Source organism: Mycena indigotica (assembly GCF_014461135.1).
Source record: "Mycena indigotica strain 171206Taipei chromosome Unknown Mind.scaff0013, whole genome shotgun sequence".
Classification (NCBI taxonomy): domain Eukaryota; kingdom Fungi; phylum Basidiomycota; class Agaricomycetes; order Agaricales; family Mycenaceae; genus Mycena; species Mycena indigotica.
Genome location: NW_023503012.1, coordinates 2,637,707 through 2,660,933, shown reverse-complemented (window position 1 = coordinate 2,660,933; position 23,227 = coordinate 2,637,707). Strand labels below are relative to the sequence as shown.

At 53.1% G+C, this 23,227-nt stretch overlaps 5 protein-coding genes across 5 annotated transcripts; 3 read left to right on the top strand and 2 right to left on the bottom strand.

Annotated features, from left to right (window-relative positions):
• Positions 1-5,883: 5,883 nt before the first annotated feature.
• On the top strand, positions 5,884-7,356 carry MIND_01290200 (F-box domain-containing protein; the record flags this gene model as incomplete). The annotated part of the gene is made up of 1 exon (XM_037369366.1): positions 5,884-7,356. One exon carries the CDS (start codon positions 5,884-5,886, stop codon positions 7,354-7,356), a length of 1,473 nt encoding a protein of 490 aa, XP_037214572.1.
• A 2,159-nt stretch (positions 7,357-9,515) lies between these two features.
• On the bottom strand, positions 9,516-10,568 carry MIND_01290100 (uncharacterized protein; the record flags this gene model as incomplete). The annotated part of the gene is made up of 1 exon (XM_037369365.1): positions 9,516-10,568. One exon carries the CDS (start codon positions 10,566-10,568, stop codon positions 9,516-9,518), a length of 1,053 nt encoding a protein of 350 aa, XP_037214571.1.
• Positions 10,569-11,947: 1,379 nt separating this feature from the next.
• On the top strand, positions 11,948-12,337 carry MIND_01290000 (uncharacterized protein; the record flags this gene model as incomplete). The annotated part of the gene is made up of 2 exons (XM_037369364.1): positions 11,948-12,183; positions 12,232-12,337. 2 exons carry the CDS (start codon positions 11,948-11,950, stop codon positions 12,335-12,337), a joined length of 342 nt encoding a protein of 113 aa, XP_037214570.1.
• A 4,466-nt stretch (positions 12,338-16,803) lies between these two features.
• On the bottom strand, positions 16,804-17,961 carry MIND_01289900 (uncharacterized protein; the record flags this gene model as incomplete). Its single annotated transcript, XM_037369363.1, has 3 exons — positions 17,354-17,961; positions 17,209-17,300; positions 16,804-17,160 (listed from the first exon to the last, which is right to left on the bottom strand). The coding sequence occupies exons 1-3, from the start codon at positions 17,448-17,450 to the stop codon at positions 16,804-16,806; spliced, it is 546 nt and encodes a 181-aa protein (XP_037214569.1). The 5' UTR covers positions 17,451-17,961.
• Positions 17,962-18,085: 124 nt separating this feature from the next.
• On the top strand, positions 18,086-18,888 carry MIND_01289800 (F-box domain-containing protein; the record flags this gene model as incomplete). Its single annotated transcript, XM_037369362.1, has 2 exons — positions 18,086-18,375; positions 18,429-18,888. The coding sequence occupies 2 exons, from the start codon at positions 18,086-18,088 to the stop codon at positions 18,886-18,888; spliced, it is 750 nt and encodes a 249-aa protein (XP_037214568.1).
• Between the last annotated feature and the right edge of the window lie 4,339 nt (positions 18,889-23,227).

Below are 23,227 nucleotides of genomic sequence, written 5' to 3'. Positions count from 1 at the left end.
ATCGATCCGGGGTCTCTGTTGTTACTTGCAGTTTGCGCAACCCTTGTTGTTGTCGCCTCCAGTCGTCGTCATGATGTCTACTTCTCACTCTCTGCCCAAACTTGAAACACCTACCATGGCTTTTTCCCAAACACCCTCCCTCCGCTTCAATACCCCTTCAAGTTTGCACAGAGCAGCAACACCGACCGCCATGCCTACCCGCTAGACATGCTGCAATTTGTTGGTAGTCCCTCAGGCTACGCTGGTGAATCGCCAAATCAGCAGGTATTATTCGTAAGGTACGCAGACCATCTTGTTTTTTCTGCAACGGCCATTACTAATAGTCTCAAGCCTTTGGGTCACTGTTGTACCTTCCCAGCGACAGCCACTACTTAGTACTGCGCTGATGCGACGACCTACATGGAATTTCAGAAGTTTACTTTCATCGTCGCGCATCCTCGATCGACCCCGGGGGTCGCTACTTTCTCTGTTGAGCTGAGCCTATTTTTCCTTGAGTTTTCTACTGCATTGCCCATTATGTATAGCTCTAACCGTAATTTTGAACAGATCTTTCAAGTTCCCGCGATCAGTCTGGCAGTATGTGTGTAGAAAGGCGCAAAATTCAACCAAAATCTCTGAGCACAAGAGGTAGTAAATGTATTCAGTAGCGAGAGGAAAGAACGGTACTTATTTGGAAGGACTTCACATTCAAGGGGGGGTCCTGTACCAGCAGAGCAAACAGAGGCAAACAGAGGCCAAAATGGAAATCCGTCGTGTACCGAGAACTCAGGCTGTACATTCGACGAGAGAAATAAAATATGGAGCCAGAGTTCCGAGACACTGTCGTGGCCTGCCAGTGAGCAATGGTCGTAAGCGGACAAAAGAATATTGAGGCAGCGAATTCAACGAGAGCTTGAAGGCGACGTCGTCTGCAGGAGGCACAAAAAGGTGCGCTAGATTGGCAGATTGCAGTACTATTAAGGTAAACATTCATCGCTGTTGGTCGTTTTAGGCAGTTACCACGTAAAGGTTGCTACGTAGGCGGATGGTTAGTTTCTCTTGCGATATCCGCCAGTGCAACTTGGGAAAGACGCCCTCTGGCTTGTATGTGGATGAGATTGACAATTGCGATGCCTTCAGGAGACGCCTTCACAGCAGGTCGACAGCAACTCATCCATGGCAATACTTACGGGCCCCTCGCTACCAAGAAGAGAGTAGAAGATACTGGAACTGTAAGTTCTACGCCGCAGCCAAGAGTCCAAATCGCCTGGAAATCGAAGCGAGCCGAAGAATAAGTAGGCTTGGGCCACCCACATTGGGCGGCAAGCGAGAGCAAGTTTTCGGACAAGATATCAGATGAGCTCAGGGAGGTCCAGCGGGTCGGGCGTCATCATCGTCCAGGAAGAGTTACAAATGTGACTTCCTTCTTGTCGCAAACGCCCATCGCGATGGCCCCGCATCATCCGCACGTCCGTATCAGCGCTATCTACAAACATATGCCTTCTCTGCACGCTCAGGCTTACGCCATCGAAAAACTACAGACACCATGTGGGCACCACAGTGAAGGTGCGTTGTGTTTCTTCTTGCCAATCCTGCTCTCAATCCGTGGCAGCGACGGTCCCACATCTTCATATTACCAATACCCCCGATTCTGCTGCGCGCACTGCAGAAGACGCTCATTCACTGAGCGCTAAGCGGGAGATATCAAAATGGCTGGGCTAACGAGGAAAGGGGATTCGTGATAGCCTGCCCATACTAAGGGTGTGTGCGCAATATCTAGAACCCTTTCGCAGACGTCTGATCTCACTTTTCCAGTCCCAAATCCATAGCCAGTCCTTCGGCCTTTTATTTCCCCCAGCCACCGCTGAAAAATCGTGCAATAGTCATGCCACCGCATTCACGCCCAAAGTTCTCCCCATTCTAGTCAATACCCTATCGCCTCATCTGTCTCCCAGATGCTCCACCATTACCTCAATGATCCATTGCGTCCATGTCCTGCTTGTCAGTGTCGCGGCTTTGTTGCCGCCGTATCCAGGATACACTGTCGCAGCCTGCGCATTTTATTTACAACTCGGCCTTCCCAGTTTCGCCAATTCGGACACAAACACGGAGGGCTTCCATCGACATCGACATCTTCTTCTTCTGTCTTCTCCCATAGGCAATGTCCTTTTGCCCGGCCCCGTTCTCCACTCGAAGCGGCCCGCTGCGGCCGTCGTCATATTCGCGACACGCTTTTTGTCCGCGAAGAACGGTCTGCGCTCGCTATTCCTGTCAATGTCCATTGTCGACAAAGGACGCCTTCTTTTGACTGTATCCTCCTGGCTCCAGCACCGCCGCTACTCATTCTCATATGGGGCTTCGACCACCAACGTATTCCAAAAAACGACGCCAAATCGCTTTTGGAATGGTCTTTCCATCTGGGCGCCTACGTATACGTAGCAGCCTCATCTCCGCCTCCACATTCGACATGCAATGGCGTAAACCACCATGCTCATCCGCTCAGCTCAAATGGCCATCCTTCCCGTCTCGGATTTTGCACGTGACCTTATATGGCGGTCAAGAAGACCAAACAGCTTTCCTCATTCGCGCTTTGACACTCTATCGACCCGAGCTCCATCCTTGTCGCATGCTTCCCTAACTACTAAACGGTTGTCGCCCGCCAAATCGGTCAACAACGTGGTCCTTGGGCGGCATTTCTGGAGCAGGCTGTCGCCTCACGAAAGCGGACCTGGTGCAGTATTTCTTGTCGCTGGGCGTTATTGGAGTGTATTCCGTCTCACGAAGGGTCATTCTATGGTCCCGGGACACCTTACTCGAGCTGGAAGACAGACGAACGATCACCGGAAAACTCTACAACGTTTTCAATCGCAAATGTTAAATATTGGGGTGGATTCAGGTCTCATCGACTTTATTTCGGGTTAGTTGAAGCTTTTACTTTGGGCCTGTTTTTCGTCTCCCTGACAGTCCCCCAGCTGAATCTCCGACTATACCATCTCCGTCGACATTCAATATCCTATAGACGAGGATTGTCTCACCTTCACACATTCCTCCATTCCCGTCCATCCTGCCGCTTGCTTTCTCTACGAGAATTCGTTTGAGAACTTGGACCTCATCCCTATGCCACGGACCCCGCATAACCTCTTCTGTCATGTGTGTGTCCTACGACCGACACGTTCTCGCCCTCGGAGCGAAGAAAGACGACTTCCTGGTGACCTGTACATGCGCCACCGCGACTCCTTGCATGATTCAAACAAGCGAAAAGCGGCCTTCGAAGCAATTCCAGGTCTTCAAGGTCATCATCGCGGTCGTTTTGGGTGACGACGAAGCGAAGTCGGAAATCATTCCATGCCCCCAACCGCAACTGCCCCCGATTTCCACGTAATATCTCTATCGCCGGTCGTGTCCATGCTTAGGAAGGATGGGCACAAAGGCAGATACTTCTATTTAAGTCAATCGACAAAATTTATATCCCTTTCCCCTGAGCTCATTCGTTCTCCTCCAGTCTCATTCCCTTCATCAACATATGGCCCTCCTTCGGCTTCATATCAACCCCGTTAGCCGTTAACGACTTCGCTCCTGCGACTTTGTCCCCATCCTACCCGTCATCTCTCAACCTGCCGTTCCCTGTGCGCCAATCGTTTCGATATCACAGTCTCTGTCAGCGATATATATATATATATATATACCACCACTTTCCTTCCTCCGGAGCAATTGGGGCTCTCTTCCATCAGCAGAGATCAGCAGTCGTGGTCGTCCTCTGGCCTTTGCTCGCAGACCCTTGAGGTATTGATTGCCTGGTCACTCGCTCAGTCGCTGCACGAGTCCCATTCCTTCTGGTCATCGCTTTCCGACACCATCACACTATTCCCTGTCCCTTTCGTCGTTGACTTTCGAGCGAGCCCACTTATATTCATTCATCCTTCATTTCAATCGTTTCAATACTTTTCTACACGTTCCGTTCTTTCTTCGTGGACATTATCTACAACCATAGAAACTTTTACCCAGTACTACTCCCATATATATCATACTTACGACTCATTATACTCTTAGTTATGGAAGAGGACGGGCAAGATAGAAGAATAGAACGCTGGTATGGGTTACCAGAGACAAGCAGTTGAACCACGCACCGAAGTCCCGCAGTTGCGTTCGCCTAGCCCAATATCGTCATCCTGTTAGCTTCGCTGTTCTCCCCCATAGACTCTATCGCACATCCGTCCACCATAGCCTACTCCGACATGCGGCGTGCGAGGCGGGGCTCGTCCTGCCGCTTGCATGGCCAGAGACTGGAGTGACGGCAGCTGTCTTCGTGTCAGAGATAATGGAGGACCATTGTCAAAGCGACATACCCTTTCTTATTGAGGTCCATTGGTATCATATCCGGAGATAATGCGGATGCCCCAGTGAGGTATTTGAGGCACTGAAGACGAAGCGATAGGTAAACAACAAGACGAGGCAAAAACTGAAATCGCACTGGTGCCGGCGGACGGCGCTCCCTCCCCATTGAGTCGGCCAAGGCCACGCAGGTTCATCGGGGAGCAAGCAAGGGTCCATAGTTCTTGGACGGAACTTGAAGACGGGTCAGAGCCCATGAAAACGCAGCCGTAGAGCAGGTGCACACACACGTTGAAAGGAATAGTTGTGCTCCAGGCCTTCCACATATCATTCCCGCTTTCCTCGTTGGCAGGCGTCCAGAGCCTATGCCTGTCGACAAGGTCGGAGAAGGTCTGTGATAATCCAATTCAGTTACTAGTAAAGGCATGGAACGTCGATGAAACGGAGACTTACCTCAGACCTAGCACCTTGTTGCGAAACTCGTTAGCTTCAATTGATTACTTGCATCATAAGCAACGAGCTCCAGCCTGAGTCTTGCGGGCGATGGTGGAGATGGGGACAGGCCCGGACAGCGAGATGCCGGTAGGAGTTTCGCCGCAGATAGGGAAGGAGAACCCAAAGCCTGGAACAATGAGTTTGGGGGCGGAGAAAAGAGGGTTGGCAAACCGACCTTCAGTCGACGCAATGTCTTTGCCGTAGCCGACTTCCTATTAGAAGAGCATGCTGTAGCAGCTCTAGACGCTGCACGACCTTTCAGTATACTTAATCGCGCTGGGGAACAAACACGCACCTCGCCAGTCCAACTCGGCTCTGGGCCTGCATATGTTCGGAGTAGTTTTAGGACTCAGCGGCCTCGGTGGCCGAAGCAGCTGTCGAAAGCTGAGCAGAGGCGGAAACGAAGCACGACAAACGCACCATTGAATGGCCGACCCTGCCTCTCCGCCACCTATATGCTGTCCATCTCTCCCACCATAGTTCGGGGGACCAAGTCCGTGAAAAACGGCGCTGCGCCGCTGAAGAGTGCTGCCTCGAGGCTGGGAAGGGCGGGCCCGGGTTTGGATGGAGTCGATGGTGTGGTGGTGATGAGGCCCGGGGTGGGCGGATGTGGGAGGCACGGGCGGGGTTGTTCGGAGTAGGTGGTAAGGTTGGGCGTGGAGTGGGTGGGTCGCGGGGTGGTTGAAGGGAAGGACGAGAAATGATTCGCGGTCACGCGCCACTTGACGCTGACTCTCTTGGCTCAAACCACCACCAGCACTAGAAACTCGAGAAGAAGAGATATCTTCTCTGTCGTCCTGAACGCTTTTCGCCTCGCCACCCTGTCAAGGCTTCAAGTTCGCACGGGCTGCAATAAACTTCGCTTAGTAACTTGGGGCACGAGTGGATTATCGGAATACATGGCCGCAGGAGCCTCGTAGCGGTACGCTTTTCATTTCTCACCTTCAGTGTGCTGACACTCAAACCCAGCTCACCGGCCAGAGCGCTCGCCCCATTCCCACTGTGCTATCTACAACCGATCTGAGGCTTGATCGGGACACTTCTCACGTCTTGCCTCTTGTCGCCACCTCACTCGCCATGCCCTCTTCACCCACTTTGCTGCGCGACGCCCACCACCATTCCACGCTTCCTCCCCCGCCTAATGCGCCTGCTTCGGCCCCAATTCTCCGCCTCCCAACCGAACTTCTCCTCGCTATTCTCGCACGCTGTGTCACCGACAACCCGTGGGACGACGAGGCGCCGATTGCCATTCTCATGAAGGCGCAGTGGCTGGCGCTGTCCGCCGTTTGCTCCCACTGGCACAGCGTTATCATGGGGACACCGACCATTTGGGCAGACATCTGCGTCTGGGCGATACCCACGCGAGAGGACGCTCTTTCCGTTGAGCTAGTCCAGCGGGCTCTGCTGCGCGCCGGTAACACTCCGCTCCGCGTCAACATCGACGTGGCCCAGACCTACGATGCACAAACGGGGCGGCCCATTCGGCGACAGATCTTCGCTTTCTTGAGCATGTCTTCAGCGCGTTGGCGGGCGCTCTCGCTGCGTGTCGACCCCTTACAGCTATCACTGGAACTCACGCCTATCCGCGGGAAGCTGCCCCTCCTCGAGCGGCTAGAGCTGGCCCGGGGCAGCAACGCCAACGACAGAACATTTTTCGCGGGCTGCGATCTGTTCGAATTCGCGCCCGCATTGCGGAGCCTTACGTTCGAAGACATTCCTCCCCGAGTCGCGTGGCACCAGCTCAAAGAGGTGCGGATGAAGATCACCTCAGGATACCACGGCCACTTCCACAAAGCTGTCTATACTGCGCTCGCGTTCATCGAGCACTGCTCCGCTTTGTGCAGCGTTGTGGTCTGGGGGATCACCCCGCCTTATCACCAGGACCAGGAGCAGCTCGACGACTGGCCCACCACGCCGCTGTTCAAATCACCAATTCGGTCGCTTTCTCTCGCGACGTTCTCCCGCAACGACGCGCAGGCCCGGCTCGCGGGCCGCCTCCTCCGCCTGCTCGACCTCCCAAATCTCGCCGAATTCAAACTCGAGTCGACGTTTCCTGCGGTAAATTACTGGGACCCCGCGGCCTTCACCGCATTCGCTCACCGCTCGCCGAATATGACCGTTCTGCATCTGCGCAATGTTTATATTTCTACGCCCGCGCTGTTGCAGGCGCTCAGCCAAGTGCCGCTGTTGGAGGATATTGCTGCTGGGGACACGCACCTGCAGACATCGTACCATTTTGCGATAACGGACGAGGTATTGCGCGGGCTGCTTGAGCCCGGGCTCAGTCTGGTGCCGAATCTGCGCCGGCTGGAGATCACGTCTTTCCTCCAATTCGACTACGGTCTCCTGCTCGAGGTCCTTAGGCAACGCGTGCAGAGTCCCGTGACTGCCGGTGGGGCGTTTGTTTTTTGTGCGGTGGTGTTGGCGATGACGAAGGATGAAGTGGACTATGGTGAGCGGGCGAACGAAGGGCGACTCCGGCTTGAGCGGGAGCTCCGGGATGGGTGTGTAGAGGGGTTGCGATTCACGGTCGACGCCGATGTCTTATAGTCGTTCGGGGTGATTGTACATTATGCACGCAAACCTTCAAGTAACTTTAGTTCACTATTTTACTAGTTGGACTCCGGAGTCCGCCCCCAGTCGAGCATTGCATGCAGCGACGTTGTGCACTGGCAGGAATCACCCCAGTATAACACAAGCGCACAAGGCATCCCTGCTGCTTGTCCGTGTCCGGAATTGCGCCAATCGTCGTCGACAGAAAACCGAAAGGTGCGGACTCATGATCACTCATCAGTGTGACAAATTCTCTTCTCGACCACGATGACCGCCGCGAATGGAGAGCAAGGATGGACAATGTATATCGGAGGAACAAGGTCTTACCCAAGTTGACGAGCATAGGCCTCCGGAGACGAGGATCATGGGACTAGCTTGGAGCAAGTAAGCTTACACGATGAAAGGACAAAATGGTGTCGACATCAGTAAAAGTGCACAAAAGTCTTTCAGGTCCTTTCCAAAATAAGCAAGTGGCAAAATTTGGAGTATCCTTCGCAAACACAGAAGCGGCCAGCAAGGGAACGATCGCATTGGAAACTGTCGAAACGATTGCGGCTGGAGGCATTAAATCGTGCAAAAAAGCCGCAACCAGTACCACCAACAAACTATGCACCAAGCGGGCCGACCGACAAGGGCCGCGGGCGCCTTTCTTTGCCTCGAACGGTGCTTTCGTCCATCATAGCGAACGACCATGACGACGAGAGATGAGAGGAGTTATTGGACAACAAGGAGGTCCATGGTCGGCAGTTTCGAAGTGGTTGCGGCGCAATGAAAGAACAGCAATGAATGGCTGGTCGAATGAGCATAGAGCCGCTCACGCAGGAGCAATGCGGTCGCGATGGTGATATACTGTAGTGGTGTTGGATGAGCTGGACAGGAATAAGCGCCACGAAGAAGGAAAGAACTAACTCACCAAAACAGTCGGTCCAAACAGGCAGGCTATAACGACGCAGACTCCGCCCCGCATGGAGAATTGGCCCCTGAATATATCACCATATTGTCTAATGACGTGCTGTCGAGGATTATGGGCGACCATAACGCAGTTTGACGCCGAAATGTATGACTGCAATGTTGCAATAGGACGAAGTCGCCAACAGCGGAAGAAAAAGCCGTCCTTGAAGTTAGTCAGTACGCGGAGGTTGAAGACATCAGCGAAGTCGACACACGTATGGGCGGTGCGCCTCCCTGCGTGGCCCAAGCTCAGGCCGCACACATGCAGCACGCAATCCCACCTCCACGGACCACAATCCGCCAGCCCACTGCTATTCACGAGTAAAAGCCGTTATAAAAGCCGTCTTGCGTCCTCCATCCCCTTTAATACCCGCGTCGCAAGCGAATACCCTCCGTCGTCGAGCGGGCTTGTAGACGAGGAGGAGGAGGGAAAGAGGTGTCGAATGAGCAGCTGGTGTTTGGCATTTGCTGAGGCAGCGCAAGCCCGTTCAGTCAGTCGAAGCGCTATCTGTGAGCCGGATGAAGCAGACGCGTTGAGCGCGAAGAAAGCGAAGTGAAGCAGGGCATGACCGACAGACATACCTGGGTCCTGCAGGCCCCAAATTCTCGATTCGCGCTTCATCCAGCGGCTCTACCACCCATGTAATCGTCACTTGTGATCTCCTTCAGCGCTTTTTTTTTCTCAAGTATCGCCATGGAGTCGCCACAGTTGTCGGAATCGGTGTCTTTGAGCTTGAATTGAGCTGTTGTCGAAAACTCCATCCCAGCTATAACTGGCTCAGAAAACGTTGCGATGAGGAATAAAGCAAATCATATCACTTATTGGCATACGGCCAACCGTGTGCTGCCGTGTCTACAGCCCGGAGAGGTCCCCCCGTTGGGTCGGTCGTCGTGGCCGAGCAGAGAATGTGTCACGCTGATGAGTCAGCAGAAAAAAAAAATCGGTTTTGCTTTGATGACGAAGATTGGCACGAACGAGCGACAGCGATGCATATGCATGCTTGTGAGCTTGCATCGTACCAGGGTGACTCCTGCACAGCGTCGCTGCATGCTCGATTGACGGGGGCGGACTCCGGAGTCCAAAAATCAGTACAATTAAAAGTCTAAAGAGCCTCAGCTCAAAACTCAGGCTGTGGCCATTCTTGCGTATACCAACTTGAAGCATCACTTTTGCGTGCATACTGTCCATTCACTCCAAGTGGTCATCAGACCCCCATGTCGATCGTGAATCGCAAACCCTCTACACACCCATCCCGGAGCTCCCGCTCAAGCCGGAGTCGCCCTTCATTCGCCAGTTCACGATACTCCGCCTGCTCCTTCGTCATCGCCAGTAACACCGCACGGAAGACAAACGCCCCACCCGCATTCAAGTTGACAGTACTCCGCGCGCGCACGCGAAGCCTGATAACGTCGAGCAAGAGACCGTGGTCGAATTCGAGGAAAGACGTAATCTCCAGGCGGCGCAGATTTGGCACCAGACTGGGCCCGGGCTCGAGCAGCGCGTGCAGGACCTCGTCCGTGATCGCAAAATGGTACGCTTCCTGCAACTTGAAGTGCGTGTCCCCAGCAGCAAGATCCTCCAACCGCGGCACTTGGCCGAGTGCCTGAAGCAGCGCGGGCGGGGAAATATAAACATCGCGCAGATGCAGAACGGTTATATTCGACGAGCGGTGAGCGAACGCGGTGAAGGCCGCGGGGTCCCAGTAATTTACCACAAGAAATGTCGACTGGAGTTTGAATTCGGCGAGATTCGGGAGATCGAGCAGGCGGAAAATGCGTCCCGCCAGTTGGGCTTGCTCGTCGTTGCGGGGTAAGGTCCCGAGATAAAAGGACCTAATTGGTGAAGTAAATAGCGGCTTAGTGGGCCAGTCGGCAAGTTGCTCCTGGGTCTTGTGGAAAGGCGGGGTGATACCCCAGACCATAACGCTGCACAAAGCGGAGCAGTGCTCGATGAATGAGAGCGCGTTATAAACAGACTTGTGGAGGTGGCTGCGGAATCCTGAAGTGATCTTCAGCCGAACCTCTGTGAGCTGCTGCCACGGGACGCGAGGCGGAAAGTCTTCGAACGTAAAGCTCCGCAAGGCGGGCGCGAATTCGAAAAGATTGCAGTCCACGAAGAATTTTCTGTCGTTGGCATTACTGCCCCGGGACAGCTCTAGCCGCTCGAGCAAAAGCAGTTTCCCGCGGATAGGCGCAAGTTCCAGTAGTTGTAAGGGGTCGACACGCAGCGAGAGCGCTCGCCAACGCTCTGAAGACATGCTTAAGAAAGCGAAAATTTGTCGTCGGATGGGCCGGCACGTTTGTGCATCGTAGGTCTGGGGCACGTCGAGCTTGACGCGGAGCGGGGTGTTCCCGGCGCGCAGCAGAGCGCGCTGGACCAGCTCAACGGAAAGAGCGTCTTCTCGCGTTCGGATCCCCCCGATGTCGATGTCCGCCTAAATCGTCGGAGGCGGAGAATCGGGGCGGAAGCAGGCGCATTTTGGGGGGGAGTAAGCGAGGAATGGAGGTGGGTGTCGCGCAGTACAGGGGATGAGGAAAACATGTCGAGTGAGGTGGCGACAAGAGGCAAGATGTGAGAAGCGTCCCGATCTAGATCGGTAATCCACTTGTGCTCGAAGTTTTGCAGTCCGTCACAGTGTGGCTAGGCGAAAGGTGTTCAGTAAGGCAACGAGGACACATGCGAGTGTACCAAGGGTCTGCTCTCCCTCTTGCGCGGAGCTTCTTGCGTTGGTCGTGGTGGTTTGAGCCAAGAGAGTTAGTGTCCACTGGTGACGTGACCGCGAATCTTTTCTTGTCCTTCCCCTCAACCCCACCTGCCCTCCCCGCGACCCACCCACCCACTCCACGCTCAACCCTCCCGGGTACTGCGAACAACCCCCGCTCATATCCACCGCCTCCGTTCATCCTCATCACTACCACTTGTCGACATAATCTCCACCCAAATCCGCCCGAAGTTCTCAGCTCGAGACCGAACACCTCAACAGCGCACCGTTCTGCGCGAACTCGGTCCCCCAGACCATGCAACGGGCGGAAGAGATGGACGGCACGTAGGTAGTGGAGAGGCTGGCTGTTCACTGGTGCGTTTTTCGTGCTTCGTTTCCGCCTCCGCTCTTGCTCCGCTCAGCTTTCCACAGCTACTTTGGCCAACGAAGACTTCAAGTCCTATAATCACTTCAAATGCAGGCGCAGAGTCGAGTTAGTTGGCTAGGTGCGCGTTTGTTCCCCAGCGCGATTATACTGAAAGGTCGTGTAGACTATGGAGCTGCTACAGCGGGCTGTTCTAACGGGGTTAGTTGTTACAAGCTTCGTTTCTCCGTCCACATCTGCGGTGGAAGCTCTGCGAAACTCGCTGTCCCCATCTCCACCGTCGCCCGCAAAACTGGAGCTCATTGCTTATCCTACAAGTCATCAACTGGAGCTGACTCGGACGAGTTGGAAGGGCTTGCTACGAGATCCTCGGTATCAGGCAAGTCTCTGTTTCCTCATTGACAACGGTCCATACCTTTGACTAAATCGGATCGTCGCAGACCATCCGGCGGATACTGGACCATCTCCAACGGCATAGGCCCTGGCCGCCCGCAAACGAACACACCAGGAGCATAACCATTCCTGTGTGTACCCGCTCTATGGCGTATTCATGCCCTCCGACTCCTTTTCGAGTTTCGTGCAAGAACTAGTAACTACACACTCTTGCTTGCCCCCCGACGAACCTGCGTGGCCTTCGCTGATTCGAGAGGCTTCCGGCGGGACAAGTGCGATTTCAGTTTTGGCCTGCTCTTGTGTACCTATCGCTTCGTCTTCAGTGCCTTCAATACCGCACTGGGTATCTGCATTGTCTTCGGATACGAGACAAATGGACCTCGACAAGACCGGGTATGTTGCTCTAACGATGGTCGCCTGTTGTCTCTGACACGCAGACAGCTGCCCCGCCTCGCAAGCCGCATTTCGAAGAGGGCTAGGGTGGACGGATGTGCAACGGAACGGCAAAGCTTGGGCAATGACTGTCGACGAGGAAGAGTACGAGTAGTAATCAGTCGCAAGTAAGTATGATATATATAATATATGGGTGTCGTACTCGGTAAAATGTTTTATGGATTGCACGTCCATAATGTCCACGAAGAAAGAACGGGACGTGCGGAAAAGTACATATCGAAGATATTGCATATGGACAAACGATCGAAATGAAGGATGGATATAAGTGAGCCTTGCTCGAAAGCCAACGACGAAAGGGATATGTATTGTTGCTAATGGGGAATCGTGCGATGGTGTTGGAAAGTGATAACCGGAATTCGAAGGAGTGGAACCGGTGCAGCAAACTTGGAGCGAGTGACGAGGCAATGAATACCTCAAGGGTCTACAACTGCTGGTCTCTGCTGATAAAAGAGAACCCCGATTGCTCCGAAGGGGGAGACTGAATATATCGCTAGCGGAGACCGTGATATCGAAGCGATTGGCGCACAGGAAACTGCAGGATGAAATGTACTGGGGGGAAAGTCGCATGAGCGAGGTCGTTAACGGTTAACGGGGTTGTGCTGGAGCCAAATTAGGTGCATATGTCGATGAAGAGAATGAGACTGGAGGAGAACGAATGAGTTCAGAGGGGAAAAAAACCACAAGTTTTGTCGACTGACTTTCCAAATTAGGCAAGTGGCGAAATTGTATCTGCCGGTGTGCCTATCCTTCCCAAGCGCGGACACGCCCAGCGATAGAGACATCACATGTGAAATGGGCACAGTTGCGGCCGGGGGCATAGAATGATTTCCGATTCCGACTCGTCACCCAAAACGACCACGACAATGACCTTGAAGACCGCGAATTCCTTCGGAAGCTGCTTCCCGCTTGTCTTTATCATGCAAGGAGTCGCGGTAGCGCATGTACGAGGTGCCAGGATTGTGCGCAGAGAAAAAAGTCTTTCTTCGCCCCGAAGGGTGAGAACGTGTCGGTCGCAGGAGACACCGATGACTACGAGAGGATATGCGGGGTTCGTGGCATAGAAATGAGGTCCACGTCCTGCGTTTTCGGAAGAACTGTCGTGGAGAAAGCGGCAGAATGGACGAAAATGGGGGAATAACTGAATGGGAGCTGAAGGCAAGAAAATCGTCGTCCACAGGATATTGAATGTCGACGGAGATGATACAGTGGCCATAGATTAGCTGGAGTATTGTCAGGAAGACGAAAGACAGGCCCAAAGTAAAAGTTTTGGCTTACCGCAATCAAAGTCGGTGACCGTGTCGCGACACAGCCAAGCCCATGGCGTCTGGAAAAGAAGCGGCCCTTTGCATCGATCAGGATGCAAATATTTACAAGGAGAGTGAGGCTAACGCACGCATGACCATGGCTAGCTCGGAATTCAAGACTTCATGCAAGTCTTAACCGTCCCTTCCGCCACATGGCGTTCACAATACCATTCCCCGGCTGAAAGAAGCCCTCCTTCGCACCTCCAGCTGCGTGAGTAGCCACATCGTTGGCGAATCAACGCAGTTGTCGGCCTTGACCGTGTCTTTTGGCGGATGAGTAGGAGGAGCAAAGAGGCGGTTGAGTGAGGGTGCTGTTGGTTGTGGAGGCGGCAGAAGCTCGTTGACAGCTTTGGATCACGACGACGAGTCTGGCTAAAGAGAAGCTTTGAGCTCCAAGGACGTGCAGAGATATGGGAAGGAGCAGGCTTACCTTCGAGCCCAAATCCTCGGCTAACGTCCAAGCCCTCCATGAACATGCACTACCACACGATTCAACCGATGGTCTGGATATTGAGGCGCTTGATGGAGTCATTTTCGTCATGGGTGTTGCCACAGAGGTTGGAATGGGGGAACTCCGCTGCTACTTCGAAAACCTCGCTTCCAGCTATGAGAGGATAAGAAAAGGCCTGACTTCTAAAGCAGAGCAAAGCATACCGCTTGTTCTGCCGCTGCAAAAAAGTGTTCTGACGTGTCTGCCGGCTGGGGACGCTCCAGGTGGTCGTCGTGGTCAAGAAGAGAAAAAAGTGTCACGCCGATGAGTCAGCGCGATTCACCTACTTTCGACGCAATATCAAGCGCGATTGGACGCAATTTATTCGCTCTTCCTGGAACGTATGGACCTTTACTCTGTGCTCGCTAGATACTATCGTACTGTGCATAGTGGAAGCTACTACGCCGCCGGCGCGCCGGTACCGACCTGAAATGCAGACATCGCCGGAGCAAAGCCCAGGCCAATCTATGCAAGAAAATTTATCATGACAATATCACTTTAGGCTATGGCGAGTCCACGACGCACACTGTTTACTTCCAGTCTCCAGTTTCCGGTTTCCAGCATCTTAAATCCTCAGGCTAGCGCCTACCTTTAGCGCCGCCTTCCTCCTTTCTTCGTCACGCTCTGCGTACGCCAATTGACCCCACAAATTCGACCTCTCGCGCTCACTCTCATCTGCCTCCAAAAGCACTGTCAACGGACCCTTCCCGAGGAATACATCATATGCAAATGTCCGAGCATTTACATTCGGGGACGGGTAGAGGCCCAATAAGACGGTGTATCCCTCAAACAGGTCTAGGTTCTTGACCCCCGCCCTCTCTTCTTCTGAAATCTCTGTTAAAGGCACAATCTTGCTCCAGGTCTCGCTCCTCCCCCGGCTCCCACATAGCTCCCTGATTCGGATACGTTTGGACCGTTCTCCGGCCGCCTGGTCCTTAGCAGGGGCACTGGCATGCAGCCATTCCCGTAAACGGTGCACCACATCGTATATCTTCGGCCCACCGCCACACTGCACCTTGTATTTTACACAGAGCTCATGGGTATCGGGATGATGCGCGACATCAAGGACGCCGATGTTACCGCGCAAGGAAGGCTTGACCAGTCGCACAGGAAAAGCTCGCGGCGCGTCTGCGTTGAGACCTCCGTTCCACGCCCGGTGGAGAGCAGGCGGCATCTTGAACTCCTCTGAGCCAACATATTTCCGCCTGCGATCTAGCAAGGAATGGCGATGATTGAAAATGCTCACGGGGACCGCAAAGTCAATGAGGACATTCTGTTCCGGAAGCAAAACATGGGATTTCGACTTGTCCGAGTCGTCGCCGTGTTTGGATCCGGAGCTGAAAGATCGCAGCTTGTTTGCCCAGCTCGGTCGCGCAGCCTCATCCTTCCAGTCAAAATACCAAAGTGTAGGATGTACCATGAAAATGTACTAGTGGTCATGATATGACCGCTGGTACTTACTTGAATGAAAACTCGGGAGTCTGGTAGACTTCTGGGTCCGCCGGTATTTATGCACCTAGATATACGCCGGAGATTTGAATATCATGTGGCGTAATTGTGACTGTGGCCAGTGGCCACAACGGAGTTTGAAGATTCGGACTGACGCCGCCATACAGTAGTTTGATACCGACGTCCCAACGCCGTCGAGCTCTCGCGCCGCTTCAAGGGCAAAACACCACATACCAAGACTCTCCTGCTCTGCAACAAGAGGAATGAAAGCCGTATAAATTCTTGATGGCGTTGGGGCGTGTACATCAAGATTCAACCGCCGCAGGTTGCCTTCTTTTAAAGCCTTCAATTCACAACATCGTCTTCAAGAAAAGCCAAAAGTCCGGGGGCGAAAGGCAGTTGAATGACGCTCCAAGTCATATGGCTATCCATTCGGATTGCAGCTGTCGGTAGCGGCAGCGGAAGCGGGAGGGAGATGGTAGGATGTTGTGGGAGTATTCTCGGAGACACGTATGTATGAGCGATATCAGTGAATTTGGACTTGGTGGATTTGGAATTGGTGGCAAGGAAGGAGAAGGATGACGAGTCGATGTAAATAACTAATTATATCGTATGGTAGTTGTGCATCCAGGAAGTTTGACTAGTGTCATGGAAAACGATAAAGTAAAATATGAGGGAAGTATCTAGAGATGCCCATGGAAATGTAGCTGGTGGCAGAAGAGGAGTCTCATAATCGTGAATAATGAAAAAGTAAGGAACAAGAGAGCGGATTCAAGGGGTAAGAGGATGGGAAGCGAAAAGCTTCAAGTGGAGGACGATAGCAGGAATAGATGGATTTGAGGAGCGGTAATATGGCATCTTGAACGTGTTTCCCGTCAGTCCTGTAGTCCATGAAGGGCAAGGTCCATACAAGCAGGTGGTCAAAGGCTCGGAAAAAAGCGAAGTCGACTATATGTCGGGTGTGCCATTGTGGCAAGCGCCATGGACGACAACGAGCATGAACGTGTAAGGGGAAGACAGTATTTCGAGATTGTCGGTAATTGTTGCGATAATGAAGGTGTGGGCACACGCAACGTGGTTGGGTAGGAAGGAAACACTGAATGAGTAGCGAGCGTTGTGTTCGACGCAACGAACGAGTCCAGTTCCGACAGGGGGTATTATCGAATGGAAGCGGAGGGTGAAGCTAAAGAGCCTGCGCCGGAGACTATACAAATATATGTCAGCCGTGAAGGAGAGAAAGACATAAATTTCTGTCACTCACTCACTTTCACCTTCCCAATTAGGTAGGTGGCGAAATCGCAGTATCTGCCCTTGTGGCTATCCTTCGCGGCCGCGCGAGAGAGGCCGGTAATGAAGATTTAGAATGTGAAATCGCGAAGACGAGTGTGGTCGGTGACGGTGGAGGAATGCCGAGCTCAAGTGTCCACGTAAAATGTCCCAGGAGAACCATGTCGTGGAGCTTGCAAGCCTTGAACGACTCTCGAGGACAATGTCCGGTTGAGGTGACAATGCAACAAGTTGCTCGAAATCGAGCACCAAGAACGAGGTCGGCCGGAGGCCCATATCGTCTGCCTTCGCCCCAGAAGGCGTTGACGTGGCGGCCATAACAAAGGAGGTGAGGATGCAAAGGCAAGAGAACTTTTTTCCGGATGGGAAAAGGGTCCACCAGGGACACTTTCAAAGGCATTGGTTGAAGCCAAGAAAGTGGTGGATTGATCGTACATGAAGAGGCTGAAATGGGGCGAGAATCGAGAACCGTGTTGCCGTGGGGCTGAGAGAATGGCAATTGAGGTGGAATAATGGACGAAGATGAGCTGGATAAGGATTAGAGGCACGAAGAGTCGGGGGAGGACAAGTTTTAACTGACCCAAAAGTGAGTCCGAAATGGACACCGCTGATTCCACACGGAATCCGATCTTCTCAAGATTTCGAGCAAGGGTCTGAGAGGAGCACTTAATTCCCATGTGTTGTGCTGGGGCGGAGTTCGTTCGACAAACGTGTCGCAACCCGCAAAAGAAAGCAAAAGGCAGAGCCCGCCACTGTCGATGTAATCGGGTATCTCTTCATTGAAAGTCGAGAGGCCAGTCCGTGCGGCAGTCCTGTTGGGGGCAGCAGTGTGCCAGCCTTCACCACCCGCTTGCCTCCGAATCCCGCCCCGTTGACCGTGACTTTTCGAGAGTGAAGAAAGCTGGTGAGCTCTTTTTGTAGAATCCTTCCCGTCTAGCAAGAGCTCCCCCTCGGAGTGTCTCGTGTTCAAACGTGACGCGAATGAGAGATGACTGGAGTGGTTCGCCACACCAGGCCGCGAAACTACTGGTTTAGGGTTCATATGTCGTCAACTCGAGGAATCTACAAAGGATGGGTAAACGCACCGAATGGCCTATACTCATGTCCAGAGAACCCATCTATAGAAGGAACAGCTTCCCTAGTCGTGTCCTGCTGTCTGGCTGGCGGGAGATACAGCAGTGGGCGGAAGTCAAAAGAGTTAAAAGAAAAGATGTCACATCCGTTACTCAGTACTTCAAGTTGCCTTTTCTACTCGACCAGCACCAAGCGAAAAGCGTCTTTCACTGCAGTATTTCTCTCAATTCCACTCATAATGGCCGAGCCGCAACCCAAACGAAAGCGCTCCGACTCTGAAGATGCTGTGGACCTTCATGCTGTTAGTATCCACGAAGCTAAGCCTATCATACGATCTGAAGTGTGGTTTGACGACGGTAATATCGTCATTGAAGCGCAAAGGACGCAGTTCCGGGTCTTTCGTAGCCAACTGGCGCTCCATTCTCCCAAGTTCAAGGCTCTCATGGACCCACTGACGCCAGCCGCCATTCTGGTCGTGTCAGACAATCCCGTCGATCTGAATTATGTCTTCAAGCGTCTCTTATATCAGTATTGATATTGCTTGTTTACTCCGTTTCGGCCCGTATTGACATGGTTCCCAGTCGCTACCCAGAGAACGAGCCCCTGCCTCTTCCCGTCATTCAAGCTTTTGCGCGTATTGGGAAGAAATACGAGATTACCTGGCTCTTCGAGAACGCCGTACAGCGCCTAACGACCGCATATCCATCTACCCTTGACAAATGGACTTCCTCAACGGGTGTCGAAGCCTGCATTATGCCCGACCCAGACTGTCACTCGGCCGTGGCAACTACACACAAATATGCGCTTGAAGTTAGCATTTTGGCGCGAGAGATAGACCTCCCACAGTTGCTCCCGACTACCTTTTGGCTACTTACCGCCCCACGCCGTTTACCGCAGCTCGTAACGCCACGCGCGGCGGCACTGCCCGAGGCCGACCGTCGGGCGATACTCGAGGGATTGTGCAAGCGTATGGAGGTGCAGCGCCAGACAACAGCAAAATGGCTCCGCGCAAAGGGCCACTACGAGTGCTTGACACCGTGAATCTGTCCTTTGACCCGAATAGAGTTGTTCGCCTCGCTTTGCAGCCCGACGCCTTTGAAGGGACTCTGGTGCTGGCGTTCCTCCTGGTCCAAAAATCTATGCCATCGGTGCGCCATTTCCGGGAAAGCATCGCATAATCAGGGCAGGCGGGAATTGTGGGACCGTTTACCCTCGTTATTCGATCTTCCGCCATGGGAAGAGCTGCTGAAGTAGGTGAGCTCCAGCCGACCCGTCCAGCTTTCAATATTCTGTGAACTTGAATATTCAGTAGCATCCTCGGAGTCGACGCCCAACCCGGACAACACAACGACTTGGAGCAAGGTTGAGCGGCGAGGCTGGGCCAGGAAACATTACAGGCCATCTCGTGATTGGCAAACATGTATATAAGTATGAGTAGCCCGCCCCAGTACATTCGAGAACACGCATTAACAGTACCGCGCTGCAAAACCAAGATTCCAATTTCTTGTAGAACAAAGGTTTCTTACAGATAACCACCATGGTCCATGAGAGATAGTGATGATATCGATACCCGTGGCAGTGACGGGTGGAGGAGATGACAATATGAAGAACGGGGGCACAGATATCGGAAGAGGCTGCTTGTAACAAGATACCTAGATGCGGCTTGGGAAAAACAAGTCTGCGAACGATGATGTAAGACGATATAAGGTGCAAGAATGAGGTCGTTGTGGGGGGGAATGTATGGTGTAGATACAGAAGATACATCTAGGACGAGCTGGTAAGAGTAACGGGAAAACGACAAGTAACTTGGCCAGTAACAAAGGCGATTGACCTGCGCTTCCAAATAAGGTAAGTTAAGTGGCGAAACCGGGGTACTTCGATGTGTGGACGTCCTTAGCGGCCACAAAGGTAACCAGAGATGGTGCAGGCGAAGTCGGGGCCGAGCTTGCGACCAAGGAACCCACAGAATTGTCGATGTCGATTTGTACACCGAAAACGACCAAGAGAGAGGGACCTCGGTCCTCAATGCTTTGAATGTTCCGAAAGTCGCTTCCCGTGAGATTGAATCACGCAAAGAGTCGCAGGAGCGCAAGCAACAAGGACATGGCCGTATGGCGGGCAAAGTCGCCTTGCCTCGCCTCGAAGGCTGCTGACGTGTCCGTCATAGCAATCGGCCACGACCTCGAAATGGCGAAGGGATTTTGTGGGATGGAGAGGAGGCCCACTGGACGCGGTTGTAAAGGGATTCGAGCAAAGAATGCGGTGGGGAAAATGAAAATGGGTGATTATGCGAATGACAGCTGGAACCGAGGAAAGCGTTGGCTATCGGTAAGCCAGATGGTTGTGAAGGCGATGAGGGTGATCGATAGACAGCTGGGTAGCCATAAGAGACCAGAAGAACGAGGCAAGCGCGAATTCGGACTTACCAAGAAACGTCCGTCGACCAAGCAAGTAACCACGGCGTTTAACCCACTGCTCATTCGTTCTTCGCAGTCCCAATAAAGTATAATGTGGACCGCGTTACACGTAGCGGGCAGATGACTTTGGCGGGGCTATTCGCTGGAACGAGCAAAGACAATTTGCTTGACGAGTGTTCCTTCTCTCCAGTATTGCGACCATTTGGGGGGTTTGGGGCCTCTCTATTTGATTTTGGTATCTTTCATGCTCCTCTCCAAGAAGAACAGGTGAGGATTTCGGCCCTCAGCATATCTGGTGGGCGAGTGGTGGTTAGGAACAAGAGCCTGAGGGGTGGGTAAACGAAGATGCTGGCGACGGAGGAGGAAGTGAGTACTCGTTCGGGAAATCATGCATATGATGAGGCTGGAAAAGAAGACGTTTGCGCTGAGACGAAGCATGGAGAAGAAGGTAGCGCAGACAGACCTTCGAGTAGCCCAGTCTCGACTCGTGCTTTCACTCCCTCCGCGCAAGGCCGCTCTGTTATGCCTTTCTCATCCCTCGGTCTTGTTCCGTCGTCGCATTAGGCAGAGTCTTGTCGTTGAAGACGCTGGCGGGTACAGTTTCAAAAAGAAAGCTTGCGCCGTCTAGAGAGAGCTCAGAACGGCGTTGGATATAGCATAAAGTGAGGTCTCACCAGAGCTTGGTGTTGGACGCGGCAAACCCGCACCGCGCCAAGCGGACGCCCTGACGCGTCCTGACGCGTCTACACACGATAGATGGACAACGAACTGCCCAGCTGGGCAGTGCTTATATATTCAATGGCGCTCGCAACGCGCCCGTCTCATTTCCACTCTTACTTACTCATGTGTGTTACCTATGACTGTCCAGTTGAATTTGTATTTAAGTAGTCCTAGAATTACAATATACTCTAGTTCTTTCCTCTCCCTTTTGTCCCCGTTCAACAGGTTATGGGCCCCGGCCGTAACTAAATTACACCCAAATACCACTACCACCCCCATCGACTATCATCGCCATGTCCGCCGCGAACGCCCCCAACGCCAAGGCCGCCGAATTCTTCGTGCGGCTGCCCAAGTGTGAAGCCACAGGCTCCAACTGGGCGGTCTACAAGAACCGCTTCGCTTACGCCGCGGCAGCCGCTGGACTCGCAGACCATCTCCTCACCACCCATGCTGCTCCCTCGCCTGTCACTCCCACCACTTCCGCATCGAAACCAGATGAAGTCGCCGCGTATGAGGCCTATGTTAAGGCTGCGTCGACGTTTACCTCAGGGGAGGCCATCATCAAGCAGGCTATTGCTGCGACGATCCCCGATTCCTTGTTTTTGCGGGTTATGGGTGAGTCGAAGGCCTCGGGCCTATGGAAGAAGGTTGTCGATGAGTTCGAAACCAAGTCGAAGATGGTTACAGTTGATCTGCGCCGCAAACTCCAAGATGAGCGTTGCGCAGATAACGGAGATGTTAGAGCTCACCTTTCAAAGCTGCAGGCGCTGCGCGTCGACCTGATCAGCATGGGAGCCGACCCAGGTGACGACAACTTCGTCGCCATCATCCTGGGGTCGCTACCCGCCTCGTATGACCCATACCTTTCCGCCATCACGGCTACATCGACAGTGCTTGGAAGCACTTTATCTCCCGACACCCTCATTAGCGCGCTGTCGCAAGAGTACGACAGACGCGCGCTCAAGTCGAAGTCCAAGAAGAGCGACGGATTATGACGAAGAACAGTCTGAAAATGAATCAGATGAAGACCTCAAGACACCAGAACCGGTTATTGCGGACGACTCACCAGAACCAGTTGATTCAACGACAAGCAACGACGAAAGCGACTGTGGCGAGATGCCAGAGCTTCGATCGGTGTCGAATTCGTCCGCTAGTGAGTGGGACGATGAGAGCGACATGGGAGACGAGTTTGAGAACTCGTCAAATGCGTCTTATAAAGTATCAGAGATGGGAGAAGCGGATGAGTGCTCATCCAACTCACCTGATATTGCTGACCATGTGGATTTGGACAGCGACAACAAGGCATCGCATGGTGATGAGATTGTTGATTATCTTGAAATCACAATCAACGAGTGGCTCGATAATGTCGAAAGCGACCCACTTACCTCGTCGTACAGCATGGCTATGCTTGCCAACGAAGATGGGCCTGAAGACACGATGACCGAGCTGTATGACTCGGGTGCATCGGCCCATATTACCCCATATCGACATCGCCTCCTCAACTACATCTCCATCCCTCCACGCTCGATCACCGCCGCTGACAACGGCTCGTTCTTGGCAATAGGCCAAGGCGATATGCACGTCTGGCTGCCTAACGGAAAAGGCGTCAAGACGAAAATCTTGTTACGTGGTGTTTTATACGCACCCAAGATCGGACTGACATTAATTTCGGTCAGTAAAATTACCGACGCAGGCTACGCAGTCTTGTTCCGCGAGAACTTCTGCAAGATCTTCAGTAAACATCAAAAACTGGTCGGGATTGTCAACAAGATGAAAGGCACTTACCGTGTTCAGTCCCCATTCAACTGGGAGACTGTAACTGCAGCCGCTGCCACTGTCGAGGAGACACTCTCCATTGAGGAGCTTCACCGTCGTCTTGGCCATGTTGCGCCAGATGCCGCGAAACGGCTCGTGTCAGATGGGCATGTCGCGGGCATCAAGATCGACCCGAAGTCGAAGATCGACTCGTGCGAGTCGTGCACGTATGGCAAGATGGCCCGCAAGCCGATAGGCAAGGAGCGAAAGGAGGAACCAGCCGCATATATGGGCCAGATCATCTACTCGGATGTCTGGGGCCCATCGCCCGTCGAAACTATTAATCGGCGTGAGTATTATTCGAGTTTTACCGATGCACATACTCGCTGGTCACGCGTCTATCTTCAGCGCACCAAGGCCGAGACGTTCGGGTCGTACCAAGCTTACGAGGCTTGGCTCTTGACCCAGTTTGGCGTCAAGATTCGGAA